The sequence below is a fragment of the Durio zibethinus genome, chromosome 26, assembly GCF_047325235.1.
Source record: "Durio zibethinus cultivar Kanyao isolate XHJ-2024 chromosome 26, ASM4732523v1, whole genome shotgun sequence".
Lineage (NCBI taxonomy): Eukaryota > Viridiplantae > Streptophyta > Magnoliopsida > Malvales > Malvaceae > Durio > Durio zibethinus.
The window spans coordinates 7,012,726-7,034,559 of record NC_143187.1 but is presented as its reverse complement, the minus strand read 5'-3'; the positions used below and the strand labels follow the sequence as shown (position 1 = coordinate 7,034,559).

The following is a 21,834-nucleotide window of genomic DNA, read 5'->3' as shown; positions in this document are numbered from 1 at the left end:
TAATGATTGGAAAATATTTCTGGATTGCCATCCAATAAGTTTAGAATTTAAAATTTGATTAAGCTGGTTCATTCAGTTAATTTATATAATTATTTTAAAAAATAATATTTAATAAATTTAAAACTTAAATTCCAATGCTGACAATCTCTGATTTTTATTTCAAGCTACAATCTTTTTTATAAAAATAATCAACCTGCAACGTGGGAGCATGTACATATGAGTTTGAGGTAAAGATTACAAGTGCAATGAGTAATTGAAATTCAACTACAAAGTGTAATATCCAGTGATTTCCTCCTAATAGGCAATAATTATAACTGAATTTTTTAACTTCTTTCATTTTCAAGTCTCTATTAGATCCATTACAGTCATTGATAATCGACTTGCCAGTGGTTCTGACTTTCAATTATAGGCCCCTAAGGTGACACATGAAACTATGCTCACCCCCAAACTGTAATTGCAAAAGACCCTCTCTGAGTCTTCACTCAAATGTCATAAAATTTTCCAAATGTCCTTAGGTAGTTGAGCTATGAATCATCTGACTGCATTTGACATGGAAATCCTTGGACGTTTCACCATCTCCAAGTTCCTCACCTATCCATCCCTCCACACCCTAACTCCATCTACCCGGACCCTCTTATCTCAGTTTAGCAGCTTTCACTGTGTAACTTTCAAATTCACTCCCTAGAAATCATATTGTATGCAACCCATAGAAATTTACAGTGGTAGATATCCCTCTCTCATCCTCTTCAAAGTCCGTGAGAAAATCAGTCAAGTTCTTCAGAATCAGTGACAGCCACTTCCAAGGACATTGGATCCTCCTTTTTTGGCTTGAACTGCGAAGACAACAAAGAATACATTACAAATTGCTGGAGACAGACTGCAGACAATTGAGTAAGTTAGCATTCAAGTTCGGATGCATGCTTTCATAGCTTTCCAACCTCTGAATTTTCCTCCCTTCAATCTATGTGATGCTCACTTAAAGATCACCCCCCTCCCAAAAAAAGAAAAAGGAAATAAAGATAAAGTCATGCTAGGAAACTACCAATCCAGGCAAATGAATGACTAAAAGGAAGCACCTTGGACATTCGAAGCTGAGGAGTACTTTTCAGAACACTCCAATCGCGTTTGATTTTCTTCTCTTCTTCTTCACCATCTTCTTCTTCATCCTATAAAGTATTTCTCAAAAGAGAAAAATTGTTATTGTCAGTAAGAAGCAACCATTTGCAAGAATGCATAATATATATATATATATATATATATATATATATATATAGCTCAAGCCGAAAAGACAATCAGATTCACTTCATTTTCACCAATTTCAACAGCTCAGGCCATAGCATCACCTATATCTGTCATCTGCAGTAATTACAAGTTGAGTAACTAGTTGAAATTAAGATTTCTAGGGATGATTGGTTTGATTCAACAGTTTTATTCAGCATCACTAATCCAGCCAAAATGTGAAATATATACCAACAAATTTCAATGACAGGATCACATTGTCAGTGTACATTAGTACAATGTATATCCTATATACTTCTACCGCATGCCAGTTTATTCCCCTTTATCACATTCTATTCTAGTCTACTTTCATTTATATGAAAATTTTAATTTTCTACTTCAACTGGCAACCTACTTCTCAAACTTGATAAAGTAACATAACTCAAGCATTGAAATGTCATAACTGGATTCAATCCATTTAGCAAAGGATATAGTTCATGAAGTTCACTCATCATTTAATTACCTTGAGTTCTTCAATCTTCTCCCTTGCCAAAAATTTCTCAAGCTCCCCTTTTGTTATGATTTTGCCATGCTGATCAGAGTAAGGAAAAGTAAACACTTGATGGAGGCAATAACAATTGGAGAACAAAAATTAAGAACAGGACTTCAAAAGATGACCAATAATTTTAACTGAAAAACAAGAAGGCAATTTTTAATAAAGATGAAATTATAAACCCCATGTAAAAGAGCCAAGGTAACAGGCTTTAGGATTTTTTTTTTCAAATAGTGCAATAAAATTTAATTAGCCTCCATCTCTTTTCTCAAACAGTACAATAAAATTTAATTAGCATACATCTCTAACCATCTCAGTCTTGTGATTGAATCCTCTTTGTATAGGATATAGGCTCATAAAACAAGACTAATTTTCTGGTCAACATATTGCAACAATCATGACTTAATCCCAAATCTAATAACCATTCCAGTTGCTATACTATGAAGGTGCATCTGCTAAAAGAACACTGGCCTACTGCCCTATATTTAAGACATCAAAGTCAAAGTTGTACACTACACCAAGAACATGAGAAACAAATTATAATAATCACTTAATGTGATGCATTCTCGGGAGAGAATGGAACATCATCCAGAGAAACAAGATGTCAATATGCTTTTCTCCATTTCTGAAACCTATGAACAAGAACAGGGAGGGAGATGCCACAAGGAGGGTTTCTTCAGCACGAAACTTGTAACACTGGTGAAGTACTATTACTGGCAACAAGCCATCAACCATCTGTAGCACTTACTTTTGAGGCCCCACATACATCCAATCAGAACTACAGCTTAAGAGGCTACATGAGCATATTTATAACAATTTCACTTGATTTTCAGAAGTAAAGAAATTATTTCATATTTGAATGGATTAACCAATTTTAAATAAATGAAACATTTTAACTAACTAAAATTAAATCCGTTTATTCAATTTGAGGGAAGGAGTTAAAGAACAGATTTAAACTTTAGAATATAACCTCTTTCAGATAGGCCAGCATATTTGGTGTTGGTTCATGAAAATCTGGTCCCCTATAATCAATCACTTCTTTGGATCTTGAATATAGTTCACATTTGGGTAAACTGGATCTCCACCCCATACTGCAAAGACCAACAGAGTTGTTAAATGTAAGCACTTAATATAAAACAAGAGAATCGTCTTAATAGTTTTAGCAGGCAGAAGGAGCAAATAGGAAGGCAAATCACTAGATCAATATTGTTACAACTACCTTAAAAATTGACAACAATATTTGTGGTTAACTTAGATGTCGTCAATCCCAGAATTTCATGCCTACACAGAGAGGGGAAGAAACACGAAATTCAAATTTTGACCTAAGTTATAAATGCAAATCCATGATTGAGAGAGCAAGAGAAGAAAAGAAAGGAAAATTTCATCTTTCATGCTAGATCATAAGAGAATACACATGGGTCCAAATACTAACTTGTATACTAATATACATTGATATGCATCATAATTCTAACCAGGAAAGTAAAATTTTACAAGCTATATAGAGCTGCCGGTGTTTCAGAAAGTATAATAACTATAATCTGCCTGACAACAAATGAAAAGCATAGGCATTAAAAAAAATTTATCAGTAAGAAATACATACTTTGCTTTATTTGATCCTCTCTCATTCGCATTGCTAAAGGATCCCTTCGAATACGGGTATCAGTCCCCATCATGATCCTATATTCTTGATCTGTTTGATTACAAAACATTTCAATCAGTTGAGCATTTTCATCTTCACCAGCCTCTTCAAAATGTTTCTGAATAACTTCAAGTGAAGTATCTCTCTTCCATGCTTTCACCCATTCAGAGTTGTATGCCATTTTGCCAGTTCTTTCTAGTCTCTCTTGTTCAGCTTTCAGTCTGCAAAAACCAGCACCTAGCTAAGTACAAAAGGTTCTTTTTAAAGACATACAGTCCAAATCAAGTAATTTCCAATAGTTAATCAGGATGCAAGTTTTAGGCAATACAAATACATGTAGGAGAAAAAGCAGGGCTAGCAAAACTGAAATTCAGATATTTATCACTAGTTTATTAGCCCATTTCAAACTTTCCTGATGAATAATCATTTTAATATTGAAAAATAAGTATTTATTAATTCTTGATTAACAAAGCCTGCTCCTTTTTGCACCACTTTTACCTATTTAACTTCCATACATCTTATCATTATTCACTTTCATTTGATTTACATTCGATATCTCCTTATCCTACTGTTTCAGTCCTTTAGACTTCGATAGGAGAGAGAACGAAAGATAGGAAGTGAAAAATTCTAAAGCATCATATATGGTTGACACCTTTCTTCCTTGAAAAGATGGCGTCTAGCTCTGTAAAGGGAAGTTTCAGTTAATGTTGGATGTTCACCATAAAGCTTTACTTGCCCAGTCTCAGCCATTGCTTTCAGAAAAACCTACAAAAATAAGAGACAATTTCGGTTGTCATCATAAATAAAGAAAATCACTGCCTCTTCTTTGAGAAGAAACTGAAATGTGCATGAGTGCAGTATGCATATATTTAATCATGGAATGAGGATAATTTAGGTTTCAGCACAAAACTAAGATATTCCACATGGCTTACTTGCACAAGCATCAGAAAGTAATTTGACTTCAGAGAAAAGCAAAGAGATACTGAGCTACCGGGGAAAGGACTCAAACGAGAACATAACGTGGTTTGAAAGTCAATCCATCTCTTTTGACCACAATTCGAGGACATTTACCTCATAGAACACTGCTGAATCACATAAATGAAGATTATCTGGGAATGTGATCTTTACCTGAGTGATCACTGAGGTGGGACCAATTGATCCCAAATTCAAACCTTTCAAAGCACATGTTTGACTGCATGAAAACACATGGAAACCAATTGTTTCTCTCTCTATCTATCTATCTATCTATCTATCTATCTATCTATCTATCTCTATCCCTTCCTCAATAGACACGCCCATAAAAAGAGGTTAAAATATAACAATTACAAAAAAAACTTTTGAGTTCTTGAATAGAGATGAATGCAATTATTGTCAAAGATACACTTAAAAAAAACATTTGCACTAACTGTTTCAACATCAACTCGTCTCATTTGCCATCTAGACCTTTATTCTTTTTCTGGCTTTCTCCAATTCCATCATAGTTCTTTACTAGTAAGTGGTTCCTCCATTGGCTTTTTCACTTTTGGATCAATAAACGGATGAGGGCGTCCAAGTTTCTTGTCCGATTCATATCCAGCTTCATCTTCTTCAGGTTCTGTCTGGTAAATGACATACTCCGGTGAGGAATCTTGAGGATCTTCCATTATGCCCTCAACAATTTCAGGTACCGCAGGCTCACTTGAGAAGATTCACCACCAGCTGATGTTTTTTACTTCTTCCTCCTGCTTCCCGGACTTTTTCCATAAGATGGGGATCCAGCTGAAGTTCCAGTTGGTTAGGAGCCCTGGCAGCCCCAACTCGACTAGCAGTGCCTTCAGTCCGGTACTCCTTTCCTGGAATGCTTGCACGGGCACCAGATGCTAGTTCAAGCTGCCCGGACATTGAGTCCAAATAGTTGTAATATGGAGGACGCTCCGCAGACACATTTTCATACGGTTCCTGTTTCTTCTTACACTTAACACAAGGAAATAAATTAGCCCTCTTGGACTGTTTATCGAAGCCAACTTTAACTTGCAAAATTCCAGCCGACAAAGAACCTATAAATTATGTCTGGATAATTCAAAAAAAAAAAAAAAAGAGAAGGGCAATAGTAAATTATGCTAAACAGAAACAAAATGAAGAAATCTTCATCAAACAAAAAGGCGAATTTTGGCCATTTTACTTCCTACCAACTTGTAAAATATGCAGACAAAAAACTAAAAAAAAAAAAAACATACAGAGTTAAGAAAATAGTCCAGTTTTGGAGCTGTTTTGCAACAAAGTGTAAAACTTTTTACTATTTTTACATCATAAACAAATGAAAAAAATAAATTAAACAGTAAAGCTCAAAGTTATCAAGCTTTTAAATTTTGATTTCTGGGCTCAAAAACTAAACACATGATTAAAGCAGATTACCAGCCACATTTAGCAGTCATTTGAAAGAATGAATCACTTTTTGACTGAAAAGAAAACCACCTCTCTCATAATTACATGCTTAAAACTCAAGCAAACAAAATAAATATGATAAAATTTCCACACAAAAGGAAAAAAAAACCTGTAAGTAATTGTAGCCTGGTTTGCCAGCAGGTACGCATTTACCTGCCAAAGTCCAAAAAAAAAAAGGGAATTTAATTTAATTAAACATAAAATCATTCTTATATTTTTAACAAAAAAAAAGGACCTTGATACAGAAATTTTACTGATAAAGATAACATTTTCAGTTTAACGTAATATTCGGCATGTAAAATCTGCCAGGAAAATTATTGCTTTAAGAACAGGGAAATTTAATGTGTTTGGGCGCTGAGAAAATGAAGCGGAATCAACTGAGAGAGTGACATAGTTTGGTTTGTTGGGGGTTTAGCTTCTACCAAGAAACAACTTGGACCACGGCTTACGTCTTACCCATATCGCCACGTTACCGTTAGCATACGCTTTTTTTCTTTCTTAATAAAGGCTTTCTTTTTTTTTTTTTTTCGGCCATCTTTAAAAACATAATATAGTTGGATTACTTGTTTTAGAGCCAAAAAAAAAAAAAAATCGATCAAGCCCAAGGATTTGCCAATGCTCAGTTCAGATATTCTCTACTCTCTCACTAATAATGGAGGTGGCTAAAAAAAAAAAAAACTAATTCAAGCAATTGTTTTCGAATGGACACAATTATTATTTTTTGATAATTAAAAAGAACACAATTATTGGATAAGGAATAATTTAATTTTCTTGCCCTCTTATAGTAAAAAGTTAAAGCCCTTACTATTTTTCCTTTGAAAACATTTAGTAACAAAATGAAATATAAAAATATATAAACAAAAAAAATTAATGTCATAATTTGTAAATTATAATAAAATATTTAATATGATATTTAAATTTAAAAAATTTTAATATAATATTTAAATTATTGAATTAATTAATTATTATAATATTTAAAAGATTATTTATTTATTATGTATTATCAATTAAAATTAAATACATTAATAATAAATATTATTTTAATTAATATATTTATAATTTAAATATTATATTAAAAATTTTAAAAATTTATATATTATATTAAATCTTTTATTATAATTTAAAATTGAAAGACATTAGTTAAAAAAAAAAAAAAACAAAAAAGCAAGAGAAAAATTTCGAAGTAATACTTTTTTAGGTGACGAAGTGGTCATGACCGCCACCAAAATGTATTTTTCCAAAACCATTTTGCAAAAGTAATGACAAAAATTATTTATCAAGAAGACAGCTCTCACCAAACCATTAAAAACCCAAAAAAGAAATAGTTTTGCATCACAAAAAACTCTTTTTTTAGGTTGTATAATTAAAAAAAAAAAAAAAAAAGAAAGAGAAAACTTGGATCCACATGACATGCCTATTTTTTAATCCTTACATGTCTTCCACTTCAATAGATTTCCTATAAATTATTCTTCGGGAGTTAAGTCCTTCAACTTTCAATTTCCCCCTTAAGTTTCCATTTCACCCTTACGTTACAGGTTATACGCACTGTACCCATCTCTCTTTTCTTCGCCTTTTTTTTTTTTGGTATTTCGGAGTCTTATTAAGAGACAAACCAAAGATGTTACATTTTTCTTTACCTTAATCTCTACGTTTTTGTTTTCTTTCTCTCTTGAGATCGAACCCATTTCAAGAATGCCGGTGAAATGTTCAGGAGCTTGGCTTCTACTTGTTAAAAAGATCAAATCTTGGTTCCCAAATGTTGTTTAATTGCGATATTGGCTGATTTGGAGGAACAAGGTTCGACTTTTCTTTGCTTCTTGCTTTGGAAAAAGATTAGGGTTTTATTGATCTAAGTTGATATGATGATAAAGGTGTGAATTTTGAAGGTTTGGATGAATATGGATTTTTGGTTTTGATGGTTTTTAACATGCTTAAAGAAATGGGTTTTGGTTATTTTTGAGTTTGATGAAGTTTACTGTGTGGTTTTGTTTTTTGGTTATTGTAAGATGAAGAGGGTAAAAAGTGAACTTTCCACTGGGAGGAGGTTCAAGTTGTCTCATTTCTTGTTGGGTTTAGGAGGGTTATACTTAATCTTCATAGCTTTTAAGTTTCCACATATTTTGGAGATAGCGGCAATTTTGAGTGGAGATGATACCTATGATGGATTGGGTGGGAAATTGGTTGGGGATGTTAATGATGCGGATTTGAGTAAAACATTGGTTAATTCTGTTTATAAAGATACGTATCACCGTAAATTAGAGGATAATCTAAACCAGGATGCGCCTTTGAGGCCTAGTAAGGAACCTTTGGAGGAAGGGAAAGGTGGAATACAGCCTATAAAGCCACTTCAGCATCGTTATGGTCGAATAACGGGTGAGATTATGCGGCGAATGAATAAAACTAGTGAATTGTCAGTGCTTGAGAGAATGGCGGATGAGGCTTGGACGTTGGGATTAAAGGCATGGGAAGAAGTGGATAAGTTTGATGGAAAGGAGATTGGACAGAGTTCTTTATTTGAAGGGAAGCCCGAGTCTTGTCCGTCATGGTTATCTGTAAGTGGAGAAGATTTGGCAAGTGGGGACAGGCTAATGTTCCTTCCATGTGGTCTCAAAGCAGGTTCATCAATTACACTTGTTGGTACACCTCGATATGCCCATCAGGAGTTCGTACCCCAGCTTGCTAAATTGAGGATTGGTGATGGTCTAGTGATGGTTTCACAATTTATGGTTGAATTGCAAGGGTTGAAGTCCGTGGATGGGGAGGATCCTCCAAAAATTTTACATTTAAATCCTCGATTGAAAGGAGATTGGAGCCACAAGCCAGTCATTGAGCACAACACATGCTATAGAATGCAATGGGGTACGGCTCAAAGATGTGATGGTTTACCATCCAAGGATGATGAAGACATGCTCGGTAAAATTTTATCAAGCATCAAGAGTTTTCATTTTGTTTCTCCTTTCCTTATTTATTTTCCACTTAAACTGTTAAATTTATTGTGCATTTATTTTTGGGGAAATAAAAGAATTACCAAGTTTATAAATATTTGAACATAAGCCATGTTATGCCAATTTTTTGTTTGTTGATAAATAAATTTGTTACTACATGGTCAAGAAACAAGTGCATGACAAAAACTTCTGAATTCTATTGGTCTATAGCATGCCTTCTATTCCCTTAATATATCAATGAGCAGCCCCTGGAATTATCTAGAAAGACTTCTGATTTTTGCTTAAATGATTTAGTGGTATTTCTATAGAAGGATTATTGCTTATTAGGAGTATTAGAGGAAGGCATGTAAGCTGGTAATTTACATGGAAGTTGTTTTCAGTTGAAGCACTTTGTGGTGCTTGTGTTCTCAAGTGATTACATGCTAGAAGAATATGAAGGAGGGACATGTTATATGTGTGGTATTTTGCATCTGGTGAGAGAGCTTTCATGTAGTATTTTTGTGGTTTTGTTCAATTTTTGTCTTCTTTATTTGTTTGTGTGTTTGAGTTTTGAAAAATTCCTAGGAATTAATCAAGTACATATCCTTTTGGCAGTTGATGGACATCGAAGATGTGAAAAATGGATCCGGAACGATGTTGTAGACTCGAAAGAGTCCAAGACAACCTCGTGGTTCGAAAGGTTCATTGGACGAGAACAGAAACCAGAAGTTACCTGGCCATTTCCTTTTGCGGAAGGCAGACTATTTATCCTGACCTTGCGTGCCGGTGTTGATGGATACCATATTAATGTCGGGGGTCAACATGTGACTTCATTTCCATATCGTACGGTATGTTGCCTAATTTTAAGAGGTGATGTTTGTGCTTTCTGAAATCTCCATAAATACTCATGGTTCATAGCCTTGGAAATCTCACACTATGATTGCAAAAAAAACTGTTTTTTCAGGGTTTTTCACTTGAAGATGCGACAGGGCTGGCCATAAAAGGAGATGTGGATGTTCATTCAGTTTATGCAACCTCTCTTCCCGCCACTCATCCAAGTTTCTCTCCCCAAAGAGTATTGGAACTGTCACTAAAATGGAAAGCTTATCCCTTGCCTAGGAGATCTATCCAACTTTTTATTGGGGTTCTCTCTGCTACCAATCACTTTTCCGAACGCATGGCAGTTAGAAAAACTTGGATGCAATCTTCGGCCATCAAGTCTTTAAATGTGGTGGTCCGGTTCTTTGTTGCATTGGTAAGGTCATTTAACTTTCTTTAGAATTTAAGATCATGTTAAATACCCAAAGGTTATGCATGCAATTTGTTTCACAAATATCTACATGAGATTGTGGAAAAAAGTGTTGGTATGTCTGTTGTCCAGTGTGGCTTTTATCTATTCATATACTCTTTCTGGTTCTTAAGTGGCTTTCCTTCTTTGGATTCCTCTCTAGCCATCAATGTGTAGATTGTTCATATCACTTCTTTCTCTCTCTATTTATTTATGTAATAAATTGCAGAATCCAAGGAAGGAGGTGAATGCAGTTCTGAAGAAAGAGGCAGCTTATTTTGGTGATATTGTGATTTTGCCATTTATGGACCGCTATGAGCTTGTGGTTCTTAAAACTATTGCGATTTGTGAATTTGGGGTGAGTTCGTGGTGTATCCTTCCTTTATTTCCTTTCTCTGAAAGGTCATTCCAATCTTTTGACTCTTGTCCGCAAATATTAGTTTTTGGGGCTGAATTTCTTTTAAAGGTTATTGTGATTCTCCATATTTTTTCCATGCAGGTGCAGAATATGTCAGCTGCTTACATCATGAAATGTGATGATGACACATTTGTTAGAGTTGATACTGTCTTGAAAGAAATTGATGGCATCTCTCCCAAAAGGTCACTTTATATGGGCAATCTCAACCTCCTGCACCGGCCTTTGAGAAATGGAAAGTGGGCTGTCACTTATGAGGTATGCATACATAGATACGAGTTTTTGGACTTTTTGTGATTTTCTGTCATTATTTGTCTTCTCCATTTTAAAGGGACGTGTTCATTTTGTTTCCAACTTTCAGTTGCAAAATGCAAAGTTGTGTCTGAATTATGATACTGTTAATGTTGGTGTGTAATCATAAGAAGCCACAAAATGATATTGCTTGCTGTGATAAAACATGTAATCTTGAAATGTCTTCACTATCAACTTTGTTGTGTTAGAAGCAATCTAAGTAGTTGAGAGTAAATAAACTCTTTGGGATGGATCTGTTGCTTCAAGAATTAATTTAAATGCTAGCATTCCTTAATGTCAACTTATTTATCAAGGATTTATTGTCTGATATAACAGGAGTGGCCGGAAGAAGTTTATCCTCCCTATGCCAATGGACCTGGATATATTATTTCCAGTGATATTGCCAAATTTATTATCTCACAACATGGCGACCGAAAATTAAGGGTTAGTTACTAGAAATTCTTATTTACTCCACTTTCTTTGAAGATTGTCTGCTTCTTTCCTTTTTAAAATTCCCCTTCTTTTCTTCCTATCTTGTTTCTTTTGGTTTTAAAAATATGTGTTGTCTTCCTATCTACCTCTTTGGTTTGATCAACTACATTGTTTTTTATATATTGGTAGCTTTTCAAGATGGAGGATGTGAGTATGGGAATGTGGGTTGAACAATTTAACAGATCCAGGGCTGTCCAGTACTCCCACAACTGGAAGTTCTGTCAATATGGATGCATGGTAGACTATTATACCGCACATTACCAATCCCCTAGGCAGATGATTTGTCTTTGGGACAAGCTTTCGAGAGGTCTGGCACACTGCTGCAACTTCAGATGACAAAGGACAACTCTTGCTTTCCACGTACACCTTAACTGCCTCGTAATTTGACCCCTTTCTCCCCCAATTTTATCCATTGAAGTGAGCTCTAGAGGGTTTAAGTGTCTTGTTACCGCCTTGTGTTACGAGATACAGATTGTTCTTCCTAAACTGTCCCATCTGATAAGTAGGTCATTGACTTGGATTGGAAAAACAAGGCTAATTGTAGATTATATATGTATATTCTTATACGCATTATTATATTCAAGCCGCTGGAGCACTCTGGCAACAATAAGCCTTTCAAATTCCTAGTTCTCTTGGGTGCCAAAACTTTGTTTGATTACTTGTTAGATTTTGTAGCTTTCTAATTTTGGTTTCTTTAACCTTTCCTGAATCCAGTTTCAATCTTCCTGTAATCTTAATAACAATCTCTTTTACCCCATTTTAAATTCCAAGAACATCTTTAAAAATTCCAATAGTACCAAGCAGGAAATTACTTAATAAAATTTTAGGGGTGCTAAAAGCCAGATAATCGTAGACAAAGGTAGTGTATAACTACCAAGTAGCTTGGTAGGACAGCTTAATTTTCTTCTTCTCTATTTATGTCGAAGTTTCAACCATTTGGTCCACTAAAAACCCAAGAAACTTGGGATTTAGGAAACTGAAAGTCAAAGTTGTTATTTCAGTGTTTCCAAACACTTCACTTTTTCGGTTAAGTAGTGTTTCCAAGCCTCACTTCTGTCCCAACAAGAAGTTGGGTTTTGAATTCTTTAGTTTCCATTGTTCTTGCATCACATATTTTCTTCCATAAGTCAATGCTGCTGCTAACCAGCTAGCCGACGTTTTTGTCTTTTGGGAGTAAATAAGTTGCAGAAAAGCCGTGCGCGATAGAAAAATTCAATTTGAATATGGTTGTCTTGTTTTCCCACTTATTTTGGTTTTAGTTTTGGAAAGACACTGTTTAAAGCAGAATGTCATTTTGCTACTTTTTATGTTGCTTTTGATTTTTTTTAAATAATACAAAATATATTTATTTGATGCTCACTAGCTATTATTCTCCTTTTTGATAGCATAATATTAAAAAAAAAAAAAAGCTAAGAATATTTAATATTCAGTTACTTCCATAAAATGGAAAGATTTATCATAATGTATACTATCAACAAAGAAAATTTTGCTTTTGGAAGTTGAAGGATTCTGCTTAATGCTTTAGTCCAAATTTTTTGCTTTTATCCTTTCAGAAAAAGCCAAAGGCAACTACTATTACTGTCTATTGCATTTTTCCTCTCTATATGCAGTAAGAAATCATTAGTTCTTAGTTGTTAATTAAGAAGAAAACAGTAAACGACAGCCTAAGAAGAACATATTAACTAACCAAATGTAAAATTTGTTGATATAATTTCCCATATAATGATTGAGGAATTTATTAAAATTTAACTCAAGAAACCGTGTCATGATGGCAAATGGAGACGACAGAAGAGCTTGTGGACACAATCTTATCCATTGCATGATACAAAATTATTGCTAACAAGTAAGCATTTGATTTGTGGAAAGCAATGATATATGTTCAGTCGAATGTGATGAATGTGGATGGGATCGAAAAGCCTTGGCCCAAGGTGGTTGCCTTCAAGCCAAGTATCATAATTTGCCGACTCCACAACTACTCAGCTGAAAAGTTTCTTTCCTTGAATATACGTGTGTATTACGATTTCAAATGCTAACTAAAATGGGAATTGAAGAAATAAAATAAAATACCTAATGAAACACTTAGCAACAAAGACTACCCTAATGCATTCCAAAATAAACCTCACGAAAAATTAAAGATTTAAATTAATTAATTTATATAAATATTCTTAAAAAATAACAACTAATAAATTTAAAATTCAAATATCAATCCTTTCAATTTATTTTTTTATAAATAAATAAATAAACCCATGGACATAGAAATTTGGTTTCACATTAACATTATTGCTAATCTTTTTTTGCATTTAATTTGACGAAATGATTTGCAGATCATGACTTTCAACTAACAGTAGTTGTTCCCTGTTTTTTTGTTGATAGCATTTAATTGTATCAAGAATTTTACTCTATCAATTTCAGTTCATTCTTCTTTTGGGTTAAATTAAGGAACATGGCTAACCTAAAAAATAATTTGGTTGCCTTTTTTTACTCAATTATTCTTTAGAAGAAAAGTAGGTATACATGATTATATGTGCTAATATGTATACTAATATTTACTTATTAATTAATCGTAATTTTTTTTAAAAAATTTTAAACTTAAAATTAACTTGAGTTTTTTTTTTAAAATGATAAAATAAAAATTTTAGTTGCTAATAATAGCCACTTAGAATTGTTTTATATATACTACAAATATTTTTTAGAGTCATTGCTGAAGTCTTTGCTTTAATTGGGATCACAAGTAAAGGGGCAAATTCTTCCTCCGTTTGCCTTCTCCTCGAAGCAATTATCATATATGATATTTAATAGTAATATTTATTTTTTGTAAGAATTATAAATTCATTTTTTTTTTTTTTTAAGGAGAGGATTATTTCCACTCCCTAGTCCTTTCCTTTTCATCAACTATCATTCTTAACTCATACACATAAGCTGCTCAGCACATGTAGGTGGTCCCCGCATTTCCAATCTGGCCCGCCACGTACCAATCTTCGAGCGACTCTTCTCATCAGGAAAACTTTCCATAAGCTCTGGTCCCACCTTTACCTTTATCTTCGAGCTAAGACTGTCAAAAAAAATCTCGACCAGACTGTCGGCAACGCAGGATGTTGCCACGTGTCCAAACAGATAAGAATACTGTGCCCTCTTTTCGGTCCACGTGTCTTTTTCAAGTTAGTGAAGAAAACTGTCTCCACTCGAAGAGAGTAAATCCAGACCCTGCACTCGCTGTTCGATGACGTTGATTGGATAGGGATTGAGCCGATATAGATATAACACGCGTAAGTTTCACACAGAGGGTAGCTTTCGTCTCAAGTTGGGTTCATTTATTATGGATAATAAAATAAGATATTTTTTTTAACTTTTTAAACATGTGGGGACAAAAATTAAAGTGAGGTGGGAAATTCTGAGTCACAGATTTTTTCGGACAAGGTACTCTTTTATTTCTGATGCGAACGGACAAAAACAGGCTTTTGGATTCTTCAGAGCAGCTTTTTTTTTTTAATTAACTTTATTGAAAAAAATTTGAACCCTTCCATTTATAGAAAAAAAAACAGTTTCCATTTGTAATTTTTCAGATTTGATAATTAACATGTTTATTTGTTTTGTATCATATATATATATGTATAAAATAATAAAAATTATTATATTATTTTTATCAAATTTAGATATATAATTTTATCAAAATTTTAAATTATATCATTTTTATATTTTTTTGTTATTTTATATTTAATTTTTATATTATATTAAAAATTATGAGATCTATACCTTTTAAGATAGTTTGAATTAGATATGAAACTTTTATGAGGCATTTTAATTAAGATTAGAATCTCCAAATAACTTAAAAAACTTCATCGCATTTTCCCTATTAAATTCCCAATTGGATGGTTTATATTATTAGTTTTATTTATTTATTTATTTATAAAAAAGAATTTGTTTGTATCCAAGATTTGATGTTGATTAGTAAATATAAATCTCTAAGATTGGCTTAATTTGTCACGCCGCATATTTTAGATTATAAACATGAATTTCATTTTACTATGGGGCTTTCCAATTTTCCTAAATCCATTGTGTTTTTTTCAATATGAAAACAATGAAAAAAAAAATGTTGGAACTAAAAGTCAAAGGATCTCAAAATTTTTTACTTTTTTTTGTGCGTCTTACCGACATATTTGCCCACATGAAAGCAACATAAGTAGAAAAACCAAGCGTTTTCAGTTATAGTTCAAGACTTGTAGGAACAAAAAAATGGCGATCGAAGTGTTTTTTACAGTTTACGAAAACATGGAAGATGGAACAGAACAGAAAAATGAAAACATGCCCCACAAAAAGACAGCTAATCCAAACACCGCTTCTTTGGCCGATGTTTTCCATTAAAACTTTTGGCTATCGTAACCACCCACCAAATCAATCAATGTCAAAATTCAATTTTTTTTGGTTATAAATTCTTTCCTCTTTCGTTGTCTCTCTCTTTTTTAACGGTTACACTACCACATTTCTTTGTTTTTCCCTATTCACATAGCAGAGTGAGAGAAACAGAGAGGAAACAGAAGATTTATAAAGGAAAGAAGCTCTTTGTTTATGTTTTAGGCAAAAAACCCAGATGGATTTTAGCTCCTTTTTGACGTCCTTAGGGACGTCTTTTATAATATTCGTAGTTTTGATGCTGCTCTTTGCTTGGCTTTCGACAAGGGAAGGGAACGCGGTGGTGTATTATCCAAATCGGATGTTGAAAGGTTTAGAACCGTGGGAAGGCGGGTCAAGGACACGAAACCCTATGGCTTGGATAAGGGAAGCCTTGTCTTCTACTGAGCAAGATGTTATCAACATGTCTGGGATTGACACTGCCGTCTACTTTGTGTTCTTGAGCACTGGTTTTTGTCTCTATCTTTTTGTCTCCTTTAAGTTTTCCAGACGCGTCAATCTTATATACAAATGTTGTTTTTTCAGTTTTTGTTTTGTCTGATTCTGTCTTTTTTTTCCCTTCCCTTTCTTTCTTTCTTTTCATCTTGGGTTTGAGATCTGTTTCTGTTCCTTTAATGATGTTTAGTTCAGGACTTTTTTTTTTTTGGGGGGGGGGGGGGGGGGGAGGGTTTTACGTTGATTGATTTGATTTCTGGATTTGTTTAGCCTTCAAAATTAGCTTTTTCATGTTTTGGTTTTAATTAGGGTTATAAATTATTTTTTTTTTTGGTTTGTTGTGTTTTGGGGCAATTTTCATATTTGATTTGCTTCTAAAGTTTGAAAGTTTCTTTTTTTTTTTTTTTTGGATTTTTTGTAGTAAATCTTATTTTGACTTCTCTGTTTCTAACTTTCTATTTCTGGATGGTTTTGTACTCTATTCTAATGAGATTCCTGTTGTCCTCTTTGTTGTTAGTCAAATATACTTTTAATAATCTGAATTGTCATATTAGAAATTGTGTTAGGCTACCTGCACAAAGGTTTTGATTAGTTTAAACTTTTGGGTTGACAGCCTGATAGCTTATAAAAACAACTAAATCAGTGCAGAGAACATCTGGCTACTGATCAAATAGCTGGTAAAATAATTCATGTGTTTATAAGCAAAAGTACAATTCAATCACTATCCTCTAGTAGTTGTTTCTAATTTACTCCTTATTGAAACATTCAAGAGTTTTATTGATGCTTATGACTCATACCTGAAATTTGATGGGGTAGTGGGACTCATTTTCTTTCCAATTATGGTAAGGAAATGTAGGATCTCTGTTGTTCAGGCTAATAAATCTGGATATATGAGGTTTTTTGGTTGATTAATGAAGTTGATCAAATTAATGTTTCTCAGCGATGAAAGCCAAGAAAATTTTCTCATTTTCTAGGCATGATTTCTTTTGTTTCTTTAGTCTATGTGGTTGTGGAAAGATAATTCTACATTATGAAATGTCAAACAGTTGTTGCCTTTAGATTCTGATTGTTGCTTGGCTTGATGTAAGGAAGAAAATGTTTACTTAAATGCTGAAAAGTATCATCTTGGTGTTTAATTTTCTGTCTGAATTTGCATGACTTATTAAAATCAAGTGTCTGAAGGACAATAATATGCTAGAGAGTGGTTCTAAGATACATTCAATGTAAAATTTTGAGGGTAAAAGTCGACGGATTCTGAAATTTTTTTTTCCTGATAAATGTGCCAGTATTAGGGATATTGGTTTTGTTTGGCATTGTATTGCTTCCAGTTCTTCTACCCGTTGCTGCAACTGGTGATGGTATAAAGAAAAATGCGAAGAGTACTACAAGCAATGGGACTTTCAATGACCTAGACAAGTTGTCAATGGCAAATATTGAAGTAAGATATATATCATTCTCATGAACTGGAAAAAACTGGTCTTTTCGTATTTCTGTGCTTGTGGTTTATGATATGATTCAGATTTCCAAAAGAAAAAAAAGTAAAGAAAAGAGGTCAAATATTTTTGTACTTGTATAAATATACTTTACTGATAATCTATAACTGCTGTAAATGAATTTTTTATTGTGTTTTCCTACCATATGATACAACCTTCTAACTGTATTTTGATGTACATGTCCGTTTCTTGTTGTCTATACAGGAGCAGAGTCCAAGGTTGTGGGCATTCCTGATAGCCACCTATTGGGTCTCTGTTGTCACCTTTTTCCTTTCATGGAAGGCTTACGAACATGTTTCTGCACTAAGAGCTAATGCTTTAATGTCTCCTGAAGTGAAACCTGAGCAATTTGCTGTTCTTGTTAGAGACTTGCCAAATGTCAATCCGGGTCAAACTAGAAAGGAGCAGGTTGATTCATATTTTAAATCTATCTATCCTGAGACATTCTACAGATCAATGGTGGTTACAAACAACAAAGAGGTAACTTTGTAATTTGCATCTCTATTTTGCGGTTTATCCTTGCTTTTCTATCACTAATTCAGTTTTATGGACTAAAGCAAACATCTTGTTTTTAATCTAGGTTGACAAAATCTGGGGAGAGTTGGAAGGATACAAAAAGAAGCTTACACGTGCTGAAGCAATATATGCTGAGTCCAGCGGCTCAGAAGGGACAAAACCAACCCACAAAACTGGCTTCCTTGGTCTCTGTGGTAAAAAGGTTGACAGCATAGACTACTATAATGAAAAGATCAAAGAACTGACACAAAAATTGGAAGCTGAGCAAAAGGTGACCCTCCGAGAAAAGCAGCTAGGATCTGCTTTGGTTTTCTTTAACAACAGGGTAACTGCAGCCTTGGCTGCTCAAAGCCTACATGCCCAGATGGTTGACAGATGGACAGCTACAGAAGCACCTGAACCTCGCCAACTTATATGGAGCAATCTGAGTATCAAGTTTTTTGAAAGGATAATACGACAATATATTATTTACTTTGTTGTGTTTCTGACTATAGTTTTTTATATGATTCCAATTGGTTTTATTTCTGCACTCACAACCCTTAAGAATCTAAGAAAACTTCTCCCATTCCTGAAGCCCATTGTTGATATGGACGCAATTAAGACGGTATTGGAAGCATATCTTCCCCAGCTTGCGCTCATTATATTTTTGGCATTACTACCGAAGTTTCTTTTGTTTCTCTCTAAGACTGAGGGAATTCCTTCCGGGAGCCATGTAATAAGGGCTGCATCTGGGAAATATTTTTATTTTACTGTGTTGAATGTTTTCATTGGTGTTACTATCGGTGGAACTTTGTTCAGTTCATTGAAGACCATTGAGAAGAATCCTAACTCTGCTGTTTCCTTGCTGGCAAAAAGCCTCCCAGGCAATGCAACTTTCTTCCTCACTTTTGTGGCTCTAAAGTAAGCTTCAACCTCTTATTATTGCAATTGCTATAATACCTACTTCTTTGTTTTAGGAATAAGTGTTTTACCGGCTTCATTTAAAGGATAGAGTTTTCTTGAAATTAGTTGGAAAATAACTGGATTTGTGCTTGTTGTGACCTCTTATGTCCAAGTTATAGTCTATATATTGACGCAAAATTCATCTTCTCTTCTTGCATTTCAATTCCTTTATCATTTTACAACAGCATTTAAATGTTTGAGGTGTCAATTCTCTTCTTAGCTGACTGTAAACAAAAGTAAAATGATTCTGAGTTTTATTAGGTTATGATTACCACCTTTCATAATTTTGGTTCACAGGTTCTTTGTCGGCTATGGGCTTGAGCTTTCTCGAGTAGTTCCTCTAATCATATATCATTTGAAGAGGAAATATCTATGCAAGACTGAAGCCGAGTTAAAAGAAGCTTGGTTTCCTGGAGATATTAGCTATGCCACTAGAGTTCCTAGTGACATGCTCATCATAACCATTGTTCTCTGCTACTCAGTTATAGCTCCTGTGATCATCCCATTTGGAGTGCTTTACTTTGCCTTGGGTTGGCTTATTCTCCGGAATCAGGTATTTCTCTCACTTTCTTAGCAATTATTATTCTTACAATTCAAATTTAGTTTCATGTTTAAAAAACTGAGCAATGCTACTTCTCTCAACTCTCCCCAATCAGAAAAGCCCCACCTAAAAATATATTGCTTTCTTTCCTAAAAGGAAAATCCATATAAAATGCGCAATCCTTAGTGAACTATTAAAGTTGTGAGAGATGTGGGTTGTTCTGTAAGAACTAAAGATGATATGCATCAAAGGAAAAGACTGAAGAAAAGTTTTTATATTTGGTAAGTGGTTACTTTCTTTATTTATCGGTTGTATGCCCTCCTATAACAGGCACTTAAAGTTTATGTTCCAGCATATGAGAGCTATGGAAGAATGTGGCCTCACATGCAAACACGAATCATTGGTGCCTTGCTGTTATACCAAGTTACTATGTTGGGTTACTTTGGGGTGATGAAATTCTATTACACTCCCATCCTAATTCCGTTACCCCTATTGTCTCTACTCTTCTTCTATGTCTGTAGAAAGAAATTCTACAAGGCTTTTTGTCACACTGCTCTTGAAGTTGTTAGCCAAGAACTGAAGGAAACTCCTCAGATGGATCAGATATTCAAATCCTTTATCCCGCCGAGCTTGATTTCTGAGAAGGGAGAAGATGAACAGTTTGAAGATGCTTTATCTGAAGTTTCCAGAACAGGCTCATATGTTTGATGGACATTTTTTTTTTTATTTCCACTGTGATGTCGTGCTAGTGTCTCAAATCACATGTCCTGAAACTTAGATTGTCTGTTGATAATATGCTTTAGGGAACCATGCAGTTAGGTTGTGTGTTTGTAACATAATGATTTCCTTTGGATCGTTAGCTTGGATTTCTTTCAATTCCTGTTCAATGATAATGCAAGTTTGGATGGAGTATGGTCACTCTATTCAGCTTGCATGGGCTCAAATTGCAACACCTATACTGCAATTTTACCAGCTTTCCTCCATTTTCATTCACTATTGAGTATTTAGTCAAGAATCTTCAAAGATCATTCATCGAATTCGATCCTAATCTAATCACAGTTTTATATTGATTAAAGATATATATCTGATTCTTCTCTGATCGACAGGAAAAGAAAAGACGTCTGATATCATCTTAATTACTAGGATACTAACATATGATGTTGAATTCAACAATTCTTCGTAGTTAAAAGACGTTAAAAATGAAAAACAAGTCAACAACGTGAATTTCTTACAAGTGGATAGCAGCTTTCTGCGTGGAGGTTTGGATCTGAAAATCTGAATCAAAGAAGTTTCGCCCCAAATCCCAAACCTTATTTTGATCTGCTACGTTTATTGCTTCATTGATGAATTCTTCATATGGCTACACGCAAGACTTTACCTTTTCCTCCAATAAATTTCTCAAACACATGCAATGTTCAACAAAAACGAGTAATGAAATTTTCTATCTTTTTGTCCGAAAAACATGTTTTTGCAGAGTAATAAAGGAGTTGAGCTTTGGCCTATGCAAGGTAATCTTAACAAGTTTATATGAAATTTGAACAATGAAGCTTAAATATGATTTAAAATTCATTACCTAAGAGATGGTTTTATTTATCGAGATGGTTCACATATGAGTAAAAAATTTTATATTACTAAAAAATAAAATTGAGATATCTAATATACACATGATAAATAAAAAAATCTAATAACTTAAACTTTTAGATTAAAATGGTGTGCAATATATATATATATATATATATATATGAATTTTTTGATATGCTCTTGTGAACTTCAAGTGTGATAAATTTCCTAACATTTGGTATCAAAACCAAGCTCACGAGTTTGGGAGAAATTGTTGGTAAATCGACTCCCATGTGCTCAAATGCTAGTGTCAAAGTAAAATGTTCAACTGAAATTCAGTAAACATTTTATAATATGCAGAAGGGTAACAATTAAATAAAAAATGTATTGAGTCAATTTGAAGTGCACGATAATATATAAAAACAAAACACTTAAATAAGCAATGTATTGAGTCAACCTTAAGTCTAAGTTTGAAGGAGTATTGAGGCAACTTAGATAACAAGATTAAGTATTGTGATAGGGCTTAAAAGTACACTAAAGTTGTAAGGAAGTTGTCGGGCTCAAAAAAAGTGTTTGATTGAGGATTTCACTTGCACAAAAAAATCGAAGTGCTCACAAGTGAATGAAAAAATTGTTGGAATAGTTCACATGTAAGTAAATAATTACATATTATCAAAAAATAAGATTAAGGTA

The 21,834-nt window shown here is 33.8% G+C and overlaps 2 protein-coding genes and 1 pseudogene across 3 annotated transcripts; 2 read left to right on the top strand and 1 right to left on the bottom strand.

Moving 5' to 3' along the window:
* Nucleotides 1–298: 298 nt before the first annotated feature.
* On the bottom strand, nucleotides 299–6,357 carry LOC111274200 (protein PLASTID TRANSCRIPTIONALLY ACTIVE 12, chloroplastic-like; annotated as a pseudogene). The gene is made up of 9 exons (XR_016334291.1): nucleotides 6,070–6,357; nucleotides 5,944–5,987; nucleotides 4,817–5,363; nucleotides 4,063–4,175; nucleotides 3,372–3,631; nucleotides 2,742–2,862; nucleotides 1,742–1,810; nucleotides 1,077–1,166; nucleotides 299–833 (listed from the first exon to the last, which is right to left on the bottom strand). The product of XR_016334291.1 is annotated as a protein PLASTID TRANSCRIPTIONALLY ACTIVE 12, chloroplastic-like (transcript).
* A 735-nt stretch (nucleotides 6,358–7,092) lies between these two features.
* Nucleotides 7,093–11,870, top strand: LOC111274820 (hydroxyproline O-galactosyltransferase GALT2-like). Its single transcript, XM_022859742.2, has 7 exons — nucleotides 7,093–8,747; nucleotides 9,374–9,606; nucleotides 9,723–10,013; nucleotides 10,276–10,404; nucleotides 10,546–10,719; nucleotides 11,089–11,196; nucleotides 11,374–11,870. Exons 1-7 carry the CDS (start codon nucleotides 7,841–7,843, stop codon nucleotides 11,578–11,580), a joined length of 2,049 nt encoding a protein of 682 aa, XP_022715477.2. The 5' UTR covers nucleotides 7,093–7,840; the 3' UTR covers nucleotides 11,581–11,870.
* A 3,836-nt stretch (nucleotides 11,871–15,706) lies between these two features.
* ERD4 (Early-responsive to dehydration stress protein (ERD4)) lies at nucleotides 15,707–20,537 on the top strand. Its single transcript, XM_022859741.2, has 6 exons — nucleotides 15,707–16,103; nucleotides 17,376–17,527; nucleotides 17,787–18,062; nucleotides 18,163–18,998; nucleotides 19,338–19,593; nucleotides 19,912–20,537. Exons 1-6 carry the CDS (start codon nucleotides 15,833–15,835, stop codon nucleotides 20,287–20,289), a joined length of 2,169 nt encoding a protein of 722 aa, XP_022715476.2. The 5' UTR covers nucleotides 15,707–15,832; the 3' UTR covers nucleotides 20,290–20,537.
* The last annotated feature ends 1,297 nt before the right edge of the window (nucleotides 20,538–21,834 follow it).

Coding starts and splice junctions, on each gene's coding strand:
- ERD4 (XM_022859741.2), top strand. CDS start 15,833: ATGGATTTTAGCTCCTTTTTGACGTCCTTAGGGACGTCTTTTATAATA. Junction 17,528..17,786: donor TGTCAATGGCAAATATTGAA/GTAAGATATATA, acceptor TTGTCTATACAG/GAGCAGAGTCCAAGGTTGTG. Junction 18,063..18,162: donor TGGTTACAAACAACAAAGAG/GTAACTTTGTAA, acceptor TTTTTAATCTAG/GTTGACAAAATCTGGGGAGA.
- LOC111274820 (XM_022859742.2), top strand. CDS start 7,841: ATGAAGAGGGTAAAAAGTGAACTTTCCACTGGGAGGAGGTTCAAGTTG. Junction 9,607..9,722: donor CTTCATTTCCATATCGTACG/GTATGTTGCCTA, acceptor CTGTTTTTTCAG/GGTTTTTCACTTGAAGATGC. Junction 11,197..11,373: donor ATGGCGACCGAAAATTAAGG/GTTAGTTACTAG, acceptor ATATATTGGTAG/CTTTTCAAGATGGAGGATGT.